The sequence below is a fragment of the Marmota flaviventris genome, chromosome 4 (genome assembly GCF_047511675.1).
Source record: "Marmota flaviventris isolate mMarFla1 chromosome 4, mMarFla1.hap1, whole genome shotgun sequence".
In the NCBI taxonomy this organism is placed as follows: Eukaryota; Metazoa; Chordata; class Mammalia; order Rodentia; family Sciuridae; genus Marmota; species Marmota flaviventris.
In genome coordinates, this window is record NC_092501.1 from 154,258,117 (window position 1) to 154,281,183 (window position 23,067).

General features: G+C 41.7%; 1 protein-coding gene across 5 annotated transcripts in view; it reads left to right on the forward strand.

Moving 5' to 3' along the window:
- Positions 1 to 23,067, forward strand: part of Mbnl2 (muscleblind like splicing regulator 2) — a 151,355-nt gene that overhangs the window by 101,080 nt on the left and 27,208 nt on the right. For 3 of the 5 annotated variants that reach the window (XM_071611596.1, XM_071611597.1, XM_071611598.1), the window contains exons 4-7: positions 5,766 to 5,966; positions 8,772 to 9,035; positions 15,686 to 15,739; positions 16,384 to 16,537. In XM_071611596.1, the coding sequence (XP_071467697.1) occupies positions 5,766 to 5,966; positions 8,772 to 9,035; positions 15,686 to 15,739; positions 16,384 to 16,537 (673 nt within the window). The remainder of the gene's footprint in view (positions 1 to 5,765; positions 5,967 to 8,771; positions 9,036 to 15,685; positions 15,740 to 16,383; positions 16,538 to 23,067) is intronic. The other 2 variants (XM_027938876.2, XM_027938875.2) reach the window with 1 other exon arrangement.

Here is a 23,067-nt window from a genome sequence, read left to right on the forward strand (position 1 = left end):
TATATTAAATAATGTCTACGGCAATGAATTTAGAACCAGCCAGGTCAATATAGTAACAGTACCTTATATATCTCACTCATTTGAACTATGTGCTTCCTAATTATTTAGAATTTAATAAGAATTGACCCTGTGACTCAATGGCAATATTACTCTGAAAATTCCATTCCTACTCTTAACTATTACTTGAACGATTTTTGAAAGTTTTGTTTATATATTTGTTTCAAATATTAATTAGAAGCTAAATAATCACCCTTTCTCTGTGGGGGAAAAAAAAGCACATTTCATTTAAATATTTCAGTGGCGGTTTCTGAATCACATGAAGTATTGAAATAAAAAATGTGACAAGCCTAAAAATCATCGATTCTACCAGCAAATCACTTCAGAATCTCAGAAGTTCATTACTGTCCAGTACGGTGTGTTTGGCTAAATAATGGCCCTCAGAGTGCCTGAATCCTATACAGGGCACCTTATGTGGAAACAAGGTCTCTGAAGATGTGTGATGATGAGATCCTCCAGATTAAATGCCATCACAAGTGTGCCTGTAAGGGAAAGGCCGAGGGAGGGTTGGCACGGACGGAAGAGGAGAAAGGCCACATGTCCACAGAGGCAGACACTGATGTGGCCACAAGCCAAGGAATGCCAGCAGCCACCAGAAGATAGAAGCCGAGGAACAATCCTCCCCCGGAATGTCAGAAGGGAGTATAGTTCTGCCAGCACCTTGCTTTTGGCCCAGCAAAACTAATTTTGGACTTCTGGCCTCCAGAACTGAGGAAAGATAAATAACTGTTATTTTAAGCCCTCAAGTAATTTGTCTACAGCTGCCACAAACAGCTAAAAGATGCAGAAACTGCCTTAGACAAATAAATAGCTAAACATAGAGTACGAGAAACCACTCTTCCTTTAGGTCTCCTTCTGGGCTAAAGTTCGTTAAAGCGTTAAGGATATTCCTTTCCACTTCTCCTTTCATAGGGCCCTGACAGGTTCCACCGAGTCTCTGACCAGTCCTCCATATCACCAAACCAGTGGTCATTTTCACCTCCATTGGTGCTACAGTCTGAATGTGTATGTCTGCCCCAAATTCAGATATCGAAGTCCCGACCCTCAAGGAGAGGGGGTTTGGAGTTAGGACCTTTGGGGAGGGGATGATCAGGTCATGAGGGTGGAGCCCTCCTGAATGTGGCAGTGTCCTTAGGAGAAGAGACGCAGTGGCCTTTCTGCATGGAGGACACAGCCAGCAGCAGCCGTCTATGGAAAGAAGGTGCCCTCCGTGCCCTGATCATGAGTTTTGCAGCCTCCAGGACTGTGAGAAATCAGTTTCTGTTGTTTAAAAGGCCCCAGCTCATGGTCTTTTGTTGTATCAGCCTGAATTAGCTGAGACCTCTCCCCAGTGTCCCTCAGCACACAGGATCCATGTTGAACAGGCCTCTCTGACGCCTCTGTCTCCTGTGCCCATTTCAAGCTTCTGTTGTAGGTAGAGATTCCCAGGCTGGATGTTTCTTCCTATCTACCCTGTCTCTCATGGCTTTATTAATTCCCAAATGTAAGTCATTTACAGGCTGAGACCCCCAAAGTGTGCTTCCGTTCTAACCCACTCCTCTGAAACCCAGGCTTACGCAGCCAGTTGCCTGCTGGACTCGCCTTCAAACTTCGCACACGAACTTGACATGTTCAAAGCCAAATTCTCTATTCCACTACTTTCCCATTTCAGTAAGTGGCACAATCGAGATGAAATCCTGAACCCAACCCAGCAGGCCCTGGCACACAGTGTGTCAGCAGGTCCTGGCACATCTGCCTTTGAAACCATCCTCTTCTCTCCCTCCCAGCACCCTCGTCGGAGCCCCCGCATCAGCAATTCCTTCCTCATCTGTCACCCTCCACCCTTACTTTTTCCAGTATATCCTATGTATAGAATCAGAAGAATCTTTTAAAAACCTGCGTAGGATCCTGTCACCCCCTTACTGGAGACCCTTCAATGCCATGTCACTGGGGACCAAGCCTAGACCTTTAACCTTGACTCTGACCTACAATGCATTGTGTGTTCTGGACCCCAGCCAATTCCGGCGAACCCCAAACTACAGATGTAATGTGCTGGGGAAATAGAGCTGAGGGTGGGAGGGGGGCCGAGAAGCACACGGACTTGGAGAGGAGAACGGGGAGGAAACAGCAAGACGGGCATTTCACAAGCGATTTTCTTCCAGAAAGCTTTTTGCAGATCTTGTCCTCTGGCCTTTTCAGCTGGGGGTTAGCGCCGAGAGATGACGGGGACCAAATGGATCCTGTCTCCGGCAGGCAGCCTGGCAACAGCACTTATGCAGAGCTGCAGGCTCATTCTCCCAGCCAGAGCGGGTGCCACCGCTTCTGGGAACAGACTCTTAACGGTGCCGCCCTGCTCTTCCCTTAGCTGCCTGCGGGGAACCCAGTTCAGACACCAGGATGCCTTGTCAGCAAAGACTGCACAGCTCAGAGTCTCCTTCCACCAGGGGACCTAGGAGTCACTTTCTCAAGGCAGCAGTTTCCCACAGGGCTGTAGGGAGCAGCTCCTATTGTCTGTAGGAGGCTCAGGTTGGTGGTGGGCACACACGGCTTTCTGTGTGCTCAGAGGCATTCAGACCTCCAATATATTGGTCCCCCCCACCTTTCTATTTTTTTTTTTTTTTTTTTAAGAAATATGGCAAAAGTCTAGGGAATGCAGAAGAGTGGACTTAGCCTGAGACTGGGCGCCTGGCTGCTTGGAAAGCCTTGACTCTCGGAGGCACCGACCTTGGATTTTCCTTCCAGTGTCTCCAACCTGCTCTCACCTGGAGGCTGCGCATGCCTGCACCCACACTTGCTTCTTGTAAGTGTTGGGAGATTAAAGAAGACAGTATGTGTAGGAAGGCTTTGAGAATGCCAGAAGCTTCCACAGATGTAAAGTATTACAGTCCGTCATAATAACAACGCAGAACGCACATCTCAGCAAACGACTGTTGCTGTAATTTTTAACTAATCAACTTCAATGAAAAACACTATAAAATAAAAGAAAAACACCCAATTGAATCTATCTCTGCAAAGCCTGAGAATTTTTAACGTTTAATTTCACATAACAGAAAACATTTATTTCCCACCTCCCATTTCAAAAAAGAAGATATTTGCTACCGTTTAATCCAATTTAAACTTCTATTTAGTATATTGCTATGCTGATTACATTTCTGTTTTAAAAGCATTGGATAATTTGAGACCAAAAAAAAATGTTATTAGTACTGACATTTACACTACTACAATGGCTATTTATTAATATTGGACCATGGGAAGTTGACGAGAAATAGCACCTTGTTCAGCTAAGTGGCTTTTCCTCCCCATTGCAGATGAGAAAACTAAAGCTCAGAGAGGTTAGTTTTCTTCCTGGGGTTGGGACAGGAGGGGGCCGTGGAATAAGTGGCAGAGCACTGGATTTAAATGTAAACCTCCCACTGTCTAAAATCTGTATTTTTACTTTTCAATAACATATTTCTCTGTGAACTACATGCTAGTTATCATCAATAAAACATACCAGGGCATTCATTTTAGATCATAAAATCAGATGAACAAGCGACATGTTTTTGAAGGCAAGATTTGGCTAACTGGAACAGATTAGTTGATATCCAAAAAGGTTCTGGGGGATGAGTTTTGAAGTCCTCACATCCTGTTGATGGTCAAGGCACAACCTGTATTTATGCTGCCCTACTGATATATGGGACGAGATGGTTGGGAATTTGCCTCCACAGAAAATCAAGATGGAGATATGGGAGAGAGCTCTTTGCTCTAAATGTTTACTTTGATAATTAGTCTCTGAGTTAAATTACTCATTTAGTACAAGTTTTTATTACCTGTTTTAATTCCTCATTTTTGACACTGGTTCCCAAATTTCTCCACACACCTGACCATGTAGGAAAAAAAAAAAAGTTAATACACATTTTAAGGTCTCTGCCTAGACCTAGTACTCAGAGTTTAACTCTATTTTAAAAATTTCTTCCGGGCATTTCTGATACAACCGATACATTGAATCACTGATGTGTTTTGATTTATGACCATTCAGAATTGATTTTTTTTAAGATCTTAACATTACTTAGTCCTTACACTATTAAATCCCTTGGCTCTTTTCCAATAGTACTAAATTATAAAAGCTATAGTTGATGACAAACCACAACTTGTTATAATTATGACTCAAGTGCATAATACACATATATAAAATTTTGTAGAAAGTCAAAGGAGGAAAAAATCCTGACTGCCGTCTATTTTCCATGTTGAGACCTCACGTTGCCACTTTCTCTCACAACGAATTTTATGCCTGAGCCATAAAGATCTAAGAGCTCCTCCAGGGAGGACTGAGCATCCGCCATCTAAGACCATGAGAAGCACAGCCCCAGCCACTGCGCAAAGGCTCTTCAGCCTCTCTGGGAATCCCTACACAACCACCAATAATTCACTGTTTTCTAACATGACCATTTATAAGAGATTTTTCAGCTATTGTAAAGAAAAATGTGTTTACTAAACAAAGATTGTTATTTTTCCCATTTGAACAACTCATTCAGACTCACAAATAGACAACAAGGTCATCAGTGATGTATGAACAGAGAAGGGAAATGACACACAGAATGGCATAATTCAATGTTAGAAAATTGCATTAACATATGATTGCAAATGGCTGAAAACTTATCCTGAAAACAAGTGTGTTAAAATCATCCACAAATAAAAACCAAACCAACCAACAAACAAACAGCAAGAGCCATTCAGGTCTAATTCAATGTAAAAATTATTCTAAGAAAAATCTTTGGAATCTTACATTTTTAATGGTGGTTCTTTAAAGTGAATCAAGGTTCATTGTTCTCACATGTACATATTTTCTTTTCTGGAAGGCAGAATTATTTACATATTTATAGGAAGAGCTTTTTAAAAAATCATCTCCATGACCTACTAGTGTATTTCCTCTTACAAGAGTATAGGAGTCTCTATACTTCCTACACGAATACAGTGACACAGAACACATTTAATAAAGTATGGGATACTTTTGTCACAATTGTCTTGATTTTGTGATCTAGGAAACCAAACCAAGACTTAATGGTTCATTGAAAAATTTGTTGGTTGACAATTTTCAAACTCTTTCATCCAGCCTTTCATGAAGGGAAGGTTAGATGAGGCGTCTTGAGCTACAGCAAAACATAGTAGGTCTACTTGAAAACCGCATATGAGTTTTGGGAATATATGTAGAGATGGAATGTGGAAATATACTGGCAACTCTGAGCACAAATAAAATCCCAATAGCTACACTATTTGAAAATGCATAAATTTGGTCAACTTGAAAATCAAGGTATAATCTTGGATTTTCTTTATTCCTCTCCGTTTGAGATGTGTGGGAGAATCAAAGACAGTTTGTATTCCATAAGCTTTACTGCTTTAGTGTTATAATGTTCAATCGTTTGAAACAATGAATGCTTAGAGTGGTAATTATCGTTTCCTTTTATTGAGAACACTTTCATGAGAACAAAGGTCTACTCTGTTTCTTGTAAATGGGTTTCTATGAACTTCTTCTATATTTGTACATGGTTTGGGGAAGAAAATCTATATGGTTTTCATTTATATTAAGGGAAACAAAAAAGAGATGTTTAATGAATGTTTACAATTCAGCATTGAATTATGCAACTAACAAAAAATATTGTATACAATGAATAAATTTTGCTCAAATGACACTTGCTGGTGATTTTGAAGTTTGACTCTCACCTTTTTCCTGTGTTGTCTTCCTTTAACAGCCCACTTTTCCTGTAGGTCCCGCCATAGGGACAAATACGGCTATTAGCTTTGCTCCTTACTTAGCACCTGTAACCCCTGGAGTTGGGTTAGTCCCAACGGAAATTCTACCCACCACACCTGTTATTGTTCCCGGAAGTCCACCTGTCACTGTCCCGGGATCAACTGCAACTCAGAAACTTCTCAGGACTGACAAACTGGAGGTACTTCAATTATGTTTGTGTTTTGAGATGCATTTGTGGTAGAAAGTGCACTTCTGTGTAGGCAAATGCTTGTGAGGTCATTCTGCAAAAATGTTCTGCAAAAATGCCACGCACACATATACACACACTCCTCCCAAACCCACCCACTCAACATTGTATGGTTTGAAATGAATGCCAGGTATAAAGAAAATTAGTCTGTGGGAAAGGAATCACTTTAACATAGGCACAAATCAGCTGTGTGGACTATGTGCATAAGGGCAAAATATTTCTCAACTAATAGAATATGAAATCAATCACTATTCAAGCTATACAAGTGGCTCCGAGTTCTGATAGCCTCCTCCTGTTGCCCAGCACAAACCCTTACTGGATCCTGGAACATTCTGGAGTTGATCAGAAGCTCAGCAACCAGGGCAGTGGGAGACAGTCAGGGACAAGGGTTGGAGCAAGCGGGACCATGACTAATAACCAATTGTTGTGAACATACTTCAAATTATTAAGAACCAAGTACACCTGCTCTAGTATGTTCCAGAATATCATCTCTGGTGGCTTCACTGGTGCACAGTGGGAATTGGAAGCTGGATAAACTTAGTTATTAACTGAGTTTTTTTTTTTTAAACTTAAAGTGTTATACAGATTCTAAGAAAACAGTCTATATTTTTATAAAACACAAATCTTCACGTTGTGAATCAAACTGATCCTTCTCCACTTTGTTAAATAAACTTTCTCTTTAATCAGAGCTAGATAATTCATCTATTAACCTTACCACAATGTCCCTATGATATTCAAAGAACTTTAGCAGGGTGTATAAAGATCCTGACAAATTTTTCAAAGTCCTCCTTTAATTACATTATTGATTTAAGTTGTTGGGTAATCTGTGTATACATAGAAGGTTGGATCATTAGAGAATATTCTTCCAGTGTGTGCTTGTTTAAATATTAACCCAGTAAACCTTGAGGGCAACAGAGTGTTTGCATCCTAATATCCTGTGGATGATTTAGGATTCAGAATGTCAAACTGTAAATATTTTTAAAGATGTATATTTTTTTACTCAGCTTCAATCTGGAGTATATGGATCTCTAGATGAGGAGAATGCAAACACTAATCGCTCCTGTTTTGAAAAGATGCAGCCTATCCCTGTGAATATTGAATAGATGTGTTAGGGTACTGGAAAAGTGATTGGGGCTCCACCTGCTGGGGCCCACAGAGCTTTAGTGTTCCGTGCATGCCTGTTCCAGAAAACAAATTAAATCAGCAGAGTTGGGAACAAGTAGTCCCTCCCAACAGAGTTGGTGGACAATGATATGTAAAAATGATTCACAGAGACTTGAGCAGAGCAGTTTCAGTTCATTTCAAATCAGGAATGAAGTCAGCTGTATACAGAGACCCTGGGCAAATGCTGGTCTACACCTGTGATGTCACAGACAGGAATCGTTCCATTTGTAGAGAAAGGCTTACTCAGAATCTCTGCTAATAGCTTAGTAATCTGTACTTTGCACATTTTTTTTTGAACTAAAGATGGAATGTTAATACCAAAGTAGGAGGAGACGGTTAACCACTCATGACTTATCCTGTTTACTTTTCAATCTCACCTGGCCACTGGTCAGTGAAACACTATTTCCCAAGTGTGTTTGACTTTCACAAGACTTGGGTTTCCTGTCAGTGACCCTTCATGGCCACCGCCACTTACACATGTTGACTATGAAACTGGACCCTAAGGAGAAATAACTTACAATCCTACTAATCCTTCCCTGCTGATATTTATAGGCAAGGAAGAATTAATTCATAATTAATATGCATACACTATTCATCTCAGTTGTCTATGTCCAAAGCATAATTAAGAATACTTTTCCAGAAAACGAAAGAATTCAATTAAGATCACTTCCAACTGCCTGTTTCTTTAATGTTGTCCATGAGTCACTTGAGTAAGACCCATCAGGAGGTGCATTAAAAAGAAAGGAAGGAAAAAAAGAAAACCACTTGAGTTCTGAAGAAATCTTTCTTTATGCAATAAAATCTTGATCCACCAAAATCTGAGGATGGAAAATTTTAGTTACTTGAGATTTCAGGCGAATTGGGGATTAAAAAGACTTCAAAAACCAACATTCTAACTCTATTCTCCTTCCCTCCATTTGTCTTACCCTTTATCTCTGCGCATATTTTTCTGTTTCTTTTTTTAATCTCTGGGGTTGTCAAAACTAATAATATAGTCATCATCTTAAGATGAATGTTTTGGTGTCTCGGATATTGCAGTTCTTGCTATTGATGATCCTAGGCATAAGTTCTCTCTGTAGAGCAGCAGAGAAGGTGGGGGAGACTGCAGCAGGCCCCCTGGTCCTGCATCCACCCAGAGGGAGGAGGAAGGAGTGCGGACCTCATTTCCCTATAACTTTTTGGAGTTGGACCCCAATGGTAGCTTGACCCACCCTGACATTATCTCTCCAATCAATTAATAAAACTCTATAGCAACTCCAGAGTGTTTTCAGGTAGGAGATTGGGGACAGAGAGACTGTGACCTTCCAACCGGCCACGATGGATGGAGGCTTTGCTGGTTTTTCTTTGTTCTTTTAGCTAATTTGCAGGTTTCGGATTATTTTCTCAGCTTCAAATTCCCCCTAGAAAAAGGGGGCAACACAAAAGTCAGATTATTGTCAGAGATTCTGTAACCTGGGAGATGGATAAGGAAAGCCTTAGGCTCCCAGGCACAAAAGCCACCCTGAGAAGCTCGGGAGGCGCCCCTTCGTCCTCGGGGGGGCGGCGCTGGCCCGCAGGCGCCCTCCCGCATCGCTCTCCTCCCTCCTGTCCTAGGTATGCAGGGAGTTCCAGCGCGGCAACTGCGCCCGGGGAGAGACCGACTGCCGCTTCGCACACCCGGCAGACAGCACCATGATCGACACAAACGACAACACCGTAACCGTTTGTATGGATTACATAAAGGGGCGTTGCATGAGGGAGAAATGCAAATATTTTCACCCTCCTGCACACTTGCAGGCCAAAATCAAAGCTGCGCAGCACCAAGCCAACCAAGCTGCGGTGGCCGCCCAGGCAGCCGCGGCCGCGGCCACAGTCATGGTAAGTGCGGCCCCCGCGCGCCCCGCCCCGCCGCCCCGCGCCCTCCCGGCCGGGGGGCGGGGCTTCCAGGGCGGGGACTTAGACGCTCCCCGGACAGTCGGGACCGTGGAAGGCTGCTATTCCCGCTGCTCCGCTGCCTAAGTTTCGTTGTTGTTTCCCCTTTTTGTTTTGTTTTGTTTTCCCTCCTTTCCTTCCCTTCTTCAGCACAATAAATAAATCCCTAAGGTTCAGGGAACCCAATGCGACCTGCGGGCTCCAGTTCTGCGTGAGCCTGCACTGTAGTAACTGGGGTCCTCTGAAGAGAGGGACCCGGTGGGGTGGGGACCCTGGTGGGTGCAGAGCTTCAGAGCAGAGGAAAGGAAGATGGCCCTCTGGCGCTGAGCACTGGAAAGCTGCGAGCAGCCAGGGAGGGGAGCTGTGGCTGCACCGGATGCCTAGCAACAAGTGACCTCGTCAGGGGTTTTTCCACTTCCTATTCCCCCCCCCCCCTTTTCTTTCACTTATCACAACGTTAGAACCTATCACCGCTCCCCCCCTCCCACCATGGAATTGTATATAGAACGGCAATTCATGGAACAGATGAAAACAGAAGTGTGCTAGATGGTGCTAAAACCCAGGGACCTGTCACCCAGGCTTGTCTCCTGGATGCGCCTCAATGTCCCTTAGAGACCAGCAGCAATATTATGATCCACACCTTGGGAGCCTGTTACAGCTCCAGAATCTCAAGGAGCCCAGCCCTTCCCTAGCAACCGGAGCACATCATGATGCTCTTGAGCCTACAGAATCTTGGGCCTCATCCTACATCTTTGGCATCAAGATCTGAATTTTAAAACCTTCTCAGTATTTTGTATGCACATTAACATTAGAGAAATACATGCCTAGAACACTGCTTCTCAAACTTGGCTACGTTTTGGAATTAATCCAGGACTTTTGAAAGGGTCTGACATTGACCCCTTCCTCCAAAGATTGTTGTTTGCCTGATGTGAACTGGCAGTGGCCTATCTTTTAAAGCTCCCAGGTGATTCCAGTGCACATCCAAGTTTGAGAACCACCACACTGGGTGGCAGACATTTTTAATTAACTTGTTTTAAAGTGAGAGGTCTGGCTTATGAAAGTCTATTACTCTATGATAAGCACTGTGCATTCACTCATTCAAAACAGCTAATGGGACCTGCCGAGCATCAGGCACTTTCTGGGTAGAATAAATAAAGGAGGCAAGTGTCTTTACCCTCAAGGCGCTTGGAATTGAGTAAGTGAGGGTACCAATGTCATTTCTTCAGTGACCTTGTAGAAATGCATGATGGGTGAGAGGGACATGAAGGCTTCTGTGGCCAGTCCTCTCTTGGGAACATTGGAGATGAAAGATATCATTTTAAAAAACATTATCTAGGTACAACTATAGCCTCATACACTGACAACTGGCCAAAACAGATGAGTAGCTGTCATACAAACAAGTCTATCACCATGCAACCTTTTTCTCAAAGGCTTTTAAAGGTGTGGGCCTGTGTTCAGAGGACACAGAGCCTGCCCTGATAACATCGCCATTGGTGTGGACTTTGTGGATATATAGGTCTTTCCCATCTGAGCTCATCTCCACACAGCTTGAGAAGTGAGTCCTTCATCTTTTTTTTTCCCCAAGAGATCTTGTCCCTGTAGTCTTCTTTCCTTTTGTCCTTCGCTTTCTTATATCATTGAACATTACAATGATTTTTTTTTAAGTTCCTGTATACACGTGGATGTGTACACCCATACAAAAGGGTCAGTAAAAAATAGAGAAATGTTAGCTTTTTGAGTTCTAGCAGAAGAGAACTAGAAGGAAGGATGGGAAAATGTTGACGAAAAGGAAATTGCTTTAGAGGGCAAATGAGTCCTTTCCACTTTTGTCCAGGGTGGACTCCATCTTCCCACCCACTTAATGAAGGTCTCATATTATAAGAATTTGTTGTTGTTGTTTCCATTGTAGTCATTTTTTCAAGCCAACTCTCAACTTATCCTAATCGGCGTGTTGATTGTTGGGCACTAAGAACATGTTTTTCCATATAATTCATCTTATAAATATCAAACCAGAAACTCAGGATGTTAGCAGGACTGGTCAGGACTCTGACAGCAAGAGACAAACACCCACCTGAAGTAATGTAAATGACGAAGTTGGACTTCACTGTCGTGTCACAGTGCCCTTCCAAGAGGGGAGAGGAAAAACGAGACTCAGGAAAGCCAGGTGCAGGGACTTTCCCGCCTAGTTTGTCAGTTCCGTTCTGTGGGTCCAGCTTCTCCCATGACACAGACCATGACTCTGAGCTTCTAGAAGGAGGGGCACATTCTTATATCTCTTGATAAGAGAGAAAACAGTATCTATGAGTAATGTTACAGAATCTATAAATAGAGCTATTGTTTCCCATCTCTAGGGAAAAATTAGTTACATGTCATTTGGTGGCTCTTCCTGTAGTTAGAGGGATAAGAGCTTCTACTGGCTTAGCCTGGGTCACAATAGCCATTTCTCACTACTGAGGTATCAGATGAGGTTCGGGAATATGAAAACACCACTCCCTGCAACTCAAGTACCTGTTACGACAAAAACATGGTACTAATAGTGACCCTAGGGATGAGCCCTGGTTCTAACTGTGGCCTGATTTTTTTCTTCCTGTTTTTTGGAAACATCAGTTTAGATGTCCACATCAACATTTATTTCAAATGATTGAAGGGACAGGGCACCTCTTACATACAGTAGGACATCCAGGCCAATGGGGCTAGGAGCAGAAACGTCATTTACACGCACAGGTCCACCCTCCCCCTGGTGGTCTGCAGCCACAGCTGCTCTCTCAGGCCCTGCCACACGTGTTCACAGAACACTCGTCACCACAGGCAAAGGTTGCCGCCCGGGATGCTGGCGGAGTCCGTTGCCATAGTTTCTCTGGTTTTTCCACCGTGCCCAAATTTGGAGTTCTGAGAAGTCACAGGATCCCACGGCATCTTCAGAGGCAACCCAAAGGAATGTCGTTTCAGAACAAAAGCCAGCATCTTTCTGACAGTGACATAAAAATTACTTAATCTGTCATGTCTTTTTAGTTTAAGTGAGTCGCTCATTCGAAACCAGCAGAGGTGCAGCTGGATAAAGTCTTCGTACCCTCATAGCGAGATTCCTTAGTACCCTGAAGAAAAACTATAATTTAATTTCCTTGTTTAAAAGGACAAATGGGATGATGATTGCAGTTAGCAGATGTCCATGTCCCATTCACCTGGCCTCCTCATCTGAACCCAGGGCATTTCCATAGCACCGTTTTTGTTGTGATCTGTGGATTCCCCCCTTATTTTGATTAATGAGACCCTTTTCTTTTTTTTTAATTTAATTTTTAGTTGGACACAATACCCTTATTTTATTTATTTTTATATGGTGCTGAGGATCGAACCCAGGGCCTCACACGTGCTAGGCGAGCACTCTACTGCTGAGCTACAACCCCAGCCCTAATGAGACCCTTTTAAAAAGGAATTTAAAGCTTTTGACTCTGGAAGAGAGACATTTATTTCCTTTCAAGTCTTCTTCTTTTACAATACCTCTTAAAAACTAAGGATCACCTTCACCAGAATTTTTAAAATATGAGGATAAACTAGACAGAGCTTCTCCTGGGTAGTTTTAACACAAAGCATGCTTGATGCTCACGTACGCAGTCTTTGTTCACATACACCAAAATGGGGCGATGCGAGGAGAAAAGTAGTTTATAAAAGGAAACGGGTCAAGCTGCCATCGGCTAGATAAGTTTCAGTTGTGCAGGAAACATGCACAGGGACTTGAAATTCCATCCTGCTCCTCCACATCCTCTCGGCCCACATGGAAGTGGTAGCTCTGGTCATTTTTGCCAGGGTTTCCTGACCCCTTGGATTTGGTCTTTGCCTGTCACACCTGGCCCTTGGTTGCTCACCTTGACCTGCAGGAAGGTTGCTCATCAACCCATAAATAGAAAAACCTGGCTGCACATGGGCCACCTCCTCCTGACTCATCCAGCATAAGCTAGCTGGAGGGGTCCAGAGTAAGCAGAGGACCTAAGTGCTGGTGAGGCCAGCAAAAGTGGATGCCAAGTGCCAGGCACATGATAGGGGCTCAATTAAATAGAACCTTTTCTGCATGGGAACCTAAGCAGGCTCCCAGCGCACACTGGGCTCCTAGGTCTCTAAGGCTGGGTCTGAGACTGAAGATCCTGCATTGCAGGTACACAAGCCAGCCGTCAGCAGCACCAACTAAAACAAAGGAGAGTTTAAAAACATCAAAATAAGCCACATTGTCCCATGACTACTCATCCACATCCACAAGGAGTTTTAAAACACACTTTCAATATAGCTTTGCATTGTGGGGCCTCTAAGATCTTAATTTTTGTACCCTCCTCTCTAAGATCTCAGAGTTAGCTTGCAAAGAAGACAGCTGCATCTAATAAAGAAAACATACACCATGCAGTGGAACAGAGACAAGTCACCCCTGTCCTGCTCACTGTAGCATTGTTTCCTTACATTCCTAAATTATTCTAATTATTATTAATTATTTCTATGGAAATCAGATTTCAATAAACAAAAAAAAGTGGGGGGAGGGGACACGTTAACCTTCCTAACTATCTAAAAAAGAAACATTAAAAATGTTTTGTTCTTATTCTACTGGGGGACTTCATTCAGTGATGCTTTGTTAATTTTGTTCCTAAACCCAGCCTTTCGAGACTCTTGTCAGAAAAGATGCTCCCAACACTAGATTCATTCTGAAAATGCTAGACTGCAGGTGAAGGGGCAGCTGAGTCTGGACCACTGGAGGCGAAAATGGTTTTGAGTTTAACATCCAGTTCGTGTTCCCAAGGGCTCTATGAGAGTAGGCTATGCTGCTTTCTTTAATTAACAGACATTCGTTTAAACTCAAAAACCAAAGCAAAGTCTGCATTTTTTTCACAGTGTAACACTGTGCAGGGTCCAAAGAGTTTAAACAACACCACTGGCATTGTAGGTATTATTTGATGTTGAATTTACATTTGAGGAAAAAATATCTACAAGTTTTGTCATTTTCCAGCTCATCCGGTTGCTTTGGTTAGTAACATTCACTGCTTGACTTTCGCAACATTGCTTTCCTAGTTTTTGGTGGCCTCTATCAAAACCACCTTCCAAAACCTTGGCCATCCTGAATCTACCTTGACCTGCAGCCCTTCCCACCCTGTTTTGAATCCCCTGCCCCAGCTCTTTACCGATCCCCTGTCAGGACCATACTTTCTGTTCTGAATCATCAAATGATTTTCCCAAGGAAAATATCACTAGTTATTCCAGTTTTAAGGGTCTATCACTATATTATTTTATTTAAAATGCCATAGTTCTACCCTCCAGAACTTTAGGACATAAATATTTCATTATTAGACAAATCTTAGGGATTTACCTATTGTGCTAAACACAGAAAAGGGATATTTCATTTTTTTTAATTTGCATTGGAGCTATTCCTTTGAATTTATTTTCACAGAATTCCATCTTAGAATTTTTCCATTTTTTGTTTAACAACAACTAACCAGGAATAGGAAAAATTTTTCATTGTGGTCTAAATCAGTCCATATTTGTTATTATTTTGGTTGTTTAAATGAAACTATCTCCCCAAAAGTATGGTTATAAGTTAAATATATTTTATTTCTAGTCTTTAAGCAGTTCTTTGCCATTTTTAGCTGTTTGCTATTTATTGTACTTGTTCTAGCCAGGAGTTCCACTTCTCATTAATTGGTTTGATCACTTATGGTACCTAAAAATACAAATAGAACTATCAAATAGAAATCATTTTAATACCCAAGGACACTAAATACCTTTTTAAAGGTATTCTCTTAAGTTTAATCCGGTAAGTTGTTTGAGATAAATTAATTATAATTTCAAATGTGATAGAAAACAGAATGGATGATAAGTTAGTCCCTAGAAACAGAAAAATGGAAGAAAAGTGAGAATTTTGGAAGCTCACGATTTAAATTCAAAATTTAAGTTTTTTAAGATGCTAGCAGAGTGAAGGAAAGAATTGAGACAATTATCCACGCGATTCAGACAAAAAATAAAGATCCAAACCCAAACAGTTTTGCCGAAATAATCTTGTGTTTGAATATTTTTTTGCCTGAATTTTTTTTGTCTCAGTTTGCCACTTCATTTTGTTAGGCCAGATCTGAATTAAGACTGATTTTTATGAAAAATTTCAACTTGGATCGTACCTTCAGTGTTTTGTACCTGAAAACTAACTTATCAGAAGTTCTTGAATCCTATGGCCCTTAAAGTTTTGCTTTTTTTTTTTTTTTTTCTGAAGCAATATAAAAAATGCTTATGGTGTGTATGCAAGCTGCTGTTTTAATTAACTTTCCTGAATTTCAAACATCTATATTTTACTCTCTTATATGCTTTTAACTAAGGTATAGTAGATGCATTTTTGCTTCGATACTAATTTAAGGTGTAATATTCATTTCTTTAGAGAACATTTTTGTTGTTGTGCATGCCTAGTGTTTTGTACGTTGTATATTGCATTCAGAATATTTTTTTCCTTCTCACCTATCCACAATGCAATGCCGTTCCCATGATGCACCTCTGCTTGCTGTTTACCTGTATGTTAATTCGCTTGAATCCCATTGGCCCACTGCCATCATGTGCTCGCTGCCTGTTATTAAAAGACTCAGTCGACTGCCAAAGCAATGAAGCGACCTCTCGAAGCAACTGTAGACCTGGTACTTTGACCTTTCACCTTTCGCTTTGCATGTAGCTTTTCAGAGAACCATCTGAGATTTGTATTACTTGTAAGATATTGGTTGCAACCAATCATTATTATTAATTAATGGAAAAAAAATTCAATAAGGTGTTTAGCCATCTCATTTTCATATGTTAATCTGTGAAATAAATTAAACCTAACAAATTTTAATACCTTTTCCAAAAGAGTGAAGCAAATTTACATGACTTGGCTCAGAAAATGCTCATTATAATTCATATTAACCTTTAAATTCAAGAAATTGCCATTTAGTTAAAGAAAAGAATAGGTATTAATAACACCAATGCTTCTTTCTCCCCCTTAGAATAGTTTAACCATTTTAAAAGCCGAAGCCATTTTTTTTTTTTTTCCGTTGTTGTTGCTTGATAGTTTTTCTTTCCCTTAGTTGAGATGCTACCGTTTTGGGTTTCAGAAATCACGCTTTTGCTCTCAATAACAAATTCTCACTCATTCGACATTGCCGCTGTTTAAATTAAGGTGCATGGCAGAGGCATCTCCTTAGCTGTCGTTTTTTTAAAAAAGAATGTTGCAATTGATGATCTCTGTGGACAAGCAAGGTGTGTTTGCTTTAAGTTAGACATCTCTTATCGAATTCTTGGTTTCTAGGCCTTTCCTCCTGGTGCTCTTCATCCTTTACCAAAGAGACAAGCACTTGAAAAAAGCAACGGTGCCAGCACGGTCTTTAATCCCAGCGTCTTGCACTACCAGCAGGCTCTGACCAGCGCGCAGCTGCAGCAACACACCGCGTTCATTCCAACAGGTACGCCCCTGACCGTCCCAGTCTGTGTCCTCGTGCCCTTCGGTCATGTGCTTCCTTCTCATTTCCTTAAGCTGTTTGGTGGCATCTAGTTTGCATTAAAGGTACGATACAGCCTGAAATGTCTCTCGTGCAGGATATCTAGATGTCCTGATCTTGCTTTGATAGCTAAAGAGGGTTAGGATTCTAAAGCCAAATATTTGACAGGGCCAAGGGACAGATTGAACCCCATGAGAAACAGAGCAGTTAGGGCTTCTAGTTTTCCTTGCGTTTACACAAGCCCTGCAAAGTCATTCGTGTAAATAAGACCCTTTATGTGTGACAACTGAAATTTGTCCATAACGCTGAATGATCTAAACATAGCAATTCCAGTAAGTACTAACCTTTTTTTTCTATTTCTATTCAGAGCACTAAAAAAAAAAAACAGGCTATTCAAATCAAAGCAACCCTCTACTCATATTTTTATATCCATTCTCTCTCTTTCTCCATCCTGCTCAACTTTCACCAAGTTCACAAATATATAAACTCTTACCTCAGTCTCTAAGCCAATGTCTGACTCTATGAGGTGCTAAAGGGCATGAACCTATTATTCCGCTAAGAGATCAACTCTAATGATCATAGAATCTCAGAGTTTAAAGAATTCTTAGTGATCTCATCTAGTTCACAGTTTTACAGATGGGAAAACTGAGGCCCTCCCTCAAGGAGAAGTGAATTTCCAAGATGACACAACTGAGAAAAGACACGGAACCCAGTTCCCTATGCCTAGCCCGACTTACATAACACCACACCACCCAAACAGCCTCCATATATGGCTTCCACAGAATTCTTCTGAAAAATCAGATACAAGTAGACTTTTTTTTTTAAAGTAGCATAAGGTTCAGATAAAGGAGGAAAAACAAAGTTATGATGCACATCAGCTCTCCCCAGTTTTTCCCCACTTCCCTGACCAGAGACAAAGCCAGACACACATATGCACCATGCACAAAGGAGCACAGTCACCATAACTTGACTGTGGTTTTCAGCACATAGTCTGTTAGAAGCAGGGGGTGGCATAAACCTTGGAGAGATGACCCTCCATTGAGATTTTCTTTTCAAAGTCAAAACTCCTCTAGTAGCTATTTCAAGGTAAATGTAGATGAATAGTAATTTCATTATTGATCCTAATCCACATGATTGGACTTTTCCAGTTTATATTCATTTCCTTAAATCCCACAGCATATTAGGAATTAAGATTAGAGGGAGTTAAATAAATATTTCTGTGATTTTCTTTGGAAAAAAAATCTATACTTTTAAATGAATTAGTAACCTGTAAACAATAGTATTTATTATAAAAAAATATAAATTAGATAAGCAAAATGATTTTTTTTCTTTTAGGTTTAGTTTTCTTGTTTTAGTTCTGTACCTATCTTAAACTCAGAGACCTGTAGAAGAATCTATAATTCAGTACCTATTAGGGCTTCACTTTTGCCCTGTTACAACTGTAATTAGTGACCTCCCACACTCCTGGAGCATAGTGGTATTTGAACTTGTGGCCCACCTGAAACAGCAGAATTGCAGAGTGATTACTAGAAGGCCAGCTTACCGTGAGGCCCTCTACAGCGTGTCTCATAGACCTGTTGGCCACTAGATATTTTCAGAGAAAAAATTAAGGAATAACATACTGAGGGGGAAGGCAAAAGGACAAGTCTATTTTGGAAGAATGGATGACAAAGCCATTAATGTCTCTGGGGAGACCTGTGAAACCCTGGAGCCAAAGACAGGACACGCTCTCATGCATGTTAACTTTTCAGTCCAGTAACGACTGATTTGTTAGATCACTGAAAGAATTCTCACCTTAAAATATTTCACTTGGAAACCACTTAAATATTTCCAAAGCAAGAATCCATAACGTCCCTTACAAAATCACCTGATTTCTGTTTGTGAAAAGGTATTCTATTAGGGACCCATGTTAGGGGTTGGCAGCTGTGGCTGTGCACTTCTGCCCTCTGGTGGATTCTCTAGGAACTGCTCCAAGGTGCCTGAACCTTCTCACAGGGAGGTTTGGAAGCCAAAGGGTGGGTCTCAGCCCATTTAATCCTGGGAATGAGAAGTGTTTCCATCTGTTACATGATGTAAAGATCATAGTGGACAGACTGTGGATCTCATGTTCTGAAGTGGTGTTCTAAGAAACTTTCACATTTCTTTTAAATGATAAACAAGAAAATAATTATATCAGAAGGATTTTCTTTTAATTTTTATTATATAATCTTTCTCCCACTTAAATCCATAACAGAAGATTCTGTGTTTATGTTAGGTCGAGTTTTTACTTCAGGGTTTCTTTCTTACAAACCATATTTTCGACAGTATTTTTTAAGTGATAATAATAATAATCCTTTACTGTTAAGCTGGTTGTTTTAAAACCTCTACAAGTCAAGTAAGGTGCTCAAAAATAATTGTAACTTGGTAGGTTATTATTTTTAAATGGAAAATTTTTTCCAAAAATGTTTTACATAAGCAACTATCATGAATAAGAAGCAAAAAACATTTTTTATTCTCCTAGAGGCTACCCTTTGTCAAAAGGTCATTCATAGCAAAGCTTTTGATAAACTACTAACAATCTGCCATTGACACAATATGAAATTGGAGTTTAGAAATTATGCCTCCAGGCTGTACACATATTAATATACAATATCACACAAAATATGAGATTCATCTCCAAAATTTTATTAAGATAATTATTGCCCTGGTTGATGTCCTGGCACATTTGTAGTGGGTGGGATTTTTTTCCTTTTTTCCCCCCTTTTTTGATAGGGATTATTTTAACCAAGCAGTTATACATTTTCTTTGCTATGTTAGGAAAGTGGCAAAACCACACAGAGTTACAAAAATAGCAGCATAATAATTCTTGGCATTTCTCTGACAGGTTTATTCTGAGTTACTGTAAGTGTTCTTATAGACATTATCTCATTATTCTTCAAGATGTTGCCATTCTATTACTAGCGAGCATAGTTATTTGCATTTTGCAGATGGAAAAACTGAGGCTGTGTGTACACTGCAAGGCGATATATAAAATTAATGGATTTATCCAGATAGTTCTTGCTCACAGACACTAGAGCTGAAATATTTGTGCAACTGAAGCAGAAACGAGAAGAAGGCTTTGCTCATAAAATGAGTGCCCTAGTGAAAAGCCTCAATTGGACAGAACAAAGGCGACCCTCAGAATCCTTCTTTGATTTATTTCATTGCTTTGGAAGCACAAAATAAGTCACATGGAGAAAGTTTTAGCCTAAACATTTTCTAATGATGAGAAATCATAAGTGTTGCATAAGATAAGGTTATCACACGACTTAATGAGAGATTCAACAGTGTTCAGTAGAAACTACACCAGCATCAACACAACAAAATGTATTTGTCCAGACAGTGCAGCAAATGCTTCTTGAATGTGTGATGTGTTCTGGGTTCGAGAGCCGTAATGAGAAAGCAAAGGAGTTCAGAACTAGGTGAGACTCAAATGTAAAGCAGGAGGAGGAGGAGCTGGGAGATTGAGCACAGCTACTTGAGAGGGAAGCATCCCAGGTAAATGGGAAGAGCGTATTTGAAGACAAGGACATTGTCCATAAGAACCCACGGGGTCTGTGGGGATGGTAGAGAAGGCAGGACCAGAGTCTGGCATTGAGTAAGAGAGCCACCATATGTCCAAAGCCATGCATTTCCAATATTCACATCACTCAGGCCAAGGGAGAGAGAGAGGCTTATCAAATTAATTTGGTTGAACATGTCACCTCATTCAGGACCAAAGCCAGTGTGACCATAGGTCTGCTGTTGATTGCTGACAACCCAGATGACATTCACATGCATGACACAGGACAGCCCTTCAAGAAACCCTGTTCACACTGAATCTTAAGAGAGTGAGGGGAAATTTGTATAGGGATAACTTTGAATCCAGCCATGGTTGAATTTAAAATGAAATTATTTACACAATAGGTGCTTCAATAAGTTTTAGGAGCCATGTGTTCCTAGCACACCTCTTACTGATGGCTGAGAACCTTCATCTAGCACATTTGAGAATTGATCTATGTGTCCCATACGCTAGGCACACCCGCCTCTGCTCTCCCGAGTTACAGAAGAGATGGATGCTTAACAGGCACCCATGTCTATTCATCATCAAAATTCTTTTGAATGCTCTGAATGAAGAAGCAAAGAATTCAATGAGATTAAAATAGAAAGCTGATCTAGATGGCATAGAGAGATAAGTCAAAGAACAGCTGAGCAGTTTTCTGGAGACCTGGCATAGCTTGAGACCTGGAGGATAAAGAGAGTAAAGATGTTGCCAGACAGAGAGGACAGCCTGTGGGCAGCTCAAAAATAGGACAGATGTGTGATGTGTTCAGTTCAAAGCACTGAAAGGCTGCTGCTGTATCCCGGTGGAAGATGACCTGGGGAGGTGGTCAGAGCCTGGACCACACGCGGTCCTCATCCTGAAAGTGCTGGCAGCCAGCGAACCCTTCCAGCAGGGGATGAGTAGGCCTGCTGGGGAGATGTGTCTTCCAGAGGGGAGAGTGGACCTCCTGGGGAGCAACAAGGCCAGCCAGGACATGGTCTCACGGCTGGGATCAGAGGCAATGGTGACCAAGGCGTGAGAAGCAGCAGTAGGGATGGGCAGCAGGCCAGTGAGAGCAACCTTGCAGAGCAGGATTGCGTTGGCCTGCTGGTGAGTTGGACCTGGCCATGTCGTGAGGGAAAGTGGCAACTTTCAACAGGGGCTGAACTGGTGGTGTCCTCGAGTTTTTCTTGAGAGACACAGACCGTGGGAAAGGGCAGAGTTTGAGCATGTTAAATTGGAGATACTTGTGAGACGGAAGGCACTGGAATCAGGCAAGCAATGAGATAAAGGGACCTGGGCTCAGAGCAGAGATTCCACACCGTGTGGGAGCTGTGAGCTCGTCAGTTCTCCTTCATTCCATGTCTTGAGTGACACACCAGGAAAACCTACAGAGCAGGGGAAGAGGACCCAGCACTGAGTCTGAGAAACCCCAGCATGTGGAGATGGCGAGTTCAGGGAAGGGAAAGGTTGGAACAAGTGGACCAAAGGGAGTTGCCAGAAAGAAAAACAAAAAGTGTGTGTGTGATTTTTTTTTTTAAAAAAACAAACTTCTAAGACAGGACAGTGGTTCATCATGGAGTGGCCAAGTGCTAAATGCTGCTGAGACTCAGGACAGTAGGCGAAGTTTAGGAGTTGCCACTGCAGCAACATGGAGTTTGATGACCGACACCTGTGGTTGGAGTGGAGCGGAGACAGTGGAAACCAGATTGGAGAGGACTGAAGATAAATGGGAGCAAAAAAGTGAACATTGACATGTAGGTGACTTTCTAGAAGTTTGTGAAGTGTAGAGAGGAGAGCTAGAGGAAGAGAGGGTGCCATGGAAGGGACTGTGTGTGTGTGTGTGTGTGTGAGAGAGAGAGAGAGAGAGAGAGAGAGAGAGAGAGAGAGAGAGAGAGAGAGCGTGTGTTTCACACTGGATGCCCTGGCACGTGCATTTATTGTTGGAGAAACCAGTAACAGCCCAATTAAATCGCCCCTTTTCCTGATGAGGTCATGTTAGCCTGATCAAAATGTGGACCAGTCAGGCAAGAAGTCCCCCATGGGTGTGTGACGTGCTCAGCAGAGGGAAGAAGGATGTGCAGATCCGATGGTCTTCAGCTAATATCTCAGAAGGCACTTCTGAAACCTTTAGTAGGTACACTTGTGTTCATTAAAAGCTACTTCTCTGACACCTACGCCCAATCTTCAGTTATCAAATCCATATCCTACCTTGATTTTCATTCCAAGGAACTGAACTTGTAGCAGATAGTTCCTCAGAGCTCTCTTTTACAGCCCTCCACAGCAAGCCACACTATCCCATCAGTGTTTTCTATCACATGCATCCATAAGACCCACAGGCAAGGCAACTATTCCTAATCCCTTCCTCCCATCTCCCCACCTAGACACCAACCTGAGACTTCCTAGCAGTCTTACCAAAGGCCTCCCTCAGGGATCACCTCATAGCACCATGACAAAAATCCCTAGCCTGGATCCTAAATCAGCCCCAATTCTGAACTCCTCTGTCCATACACTATTTGGATGTCATTGCCAGGTGCCAATCTTTTCTCACAGTGGACCTCATAGCAAAAGGGAGATCGTATATACATGTAGACCATTCCATGAGGGAGCCTCAGTCTTCCTGTGTTTCTGGCTTTTAAGCAGTAATCTAAAATCCTCTGCCTTGCAAGCCTTTGATTTAGAGGATAGGAAATCTTAATTACTATTCTTACTTTCATATCATTGTTGACACAAAACATGCTATAATCAAACAAACAAACTTCTAATGCAATCAGTGCAGTGTAATCTCGTGACTATCAAGCCTGGCCTGGATTCAGGAATAGAGTTCTATTTCTAACCTTGCCCTTGACTCACACAATGACCTTGGAGGGGTTACTGTGCCTCAGATTTTTTCATCTGTAAAATACCCACTTCCTAACTTGGAGGATGAACTTGATAATGTCTGTAAAATACT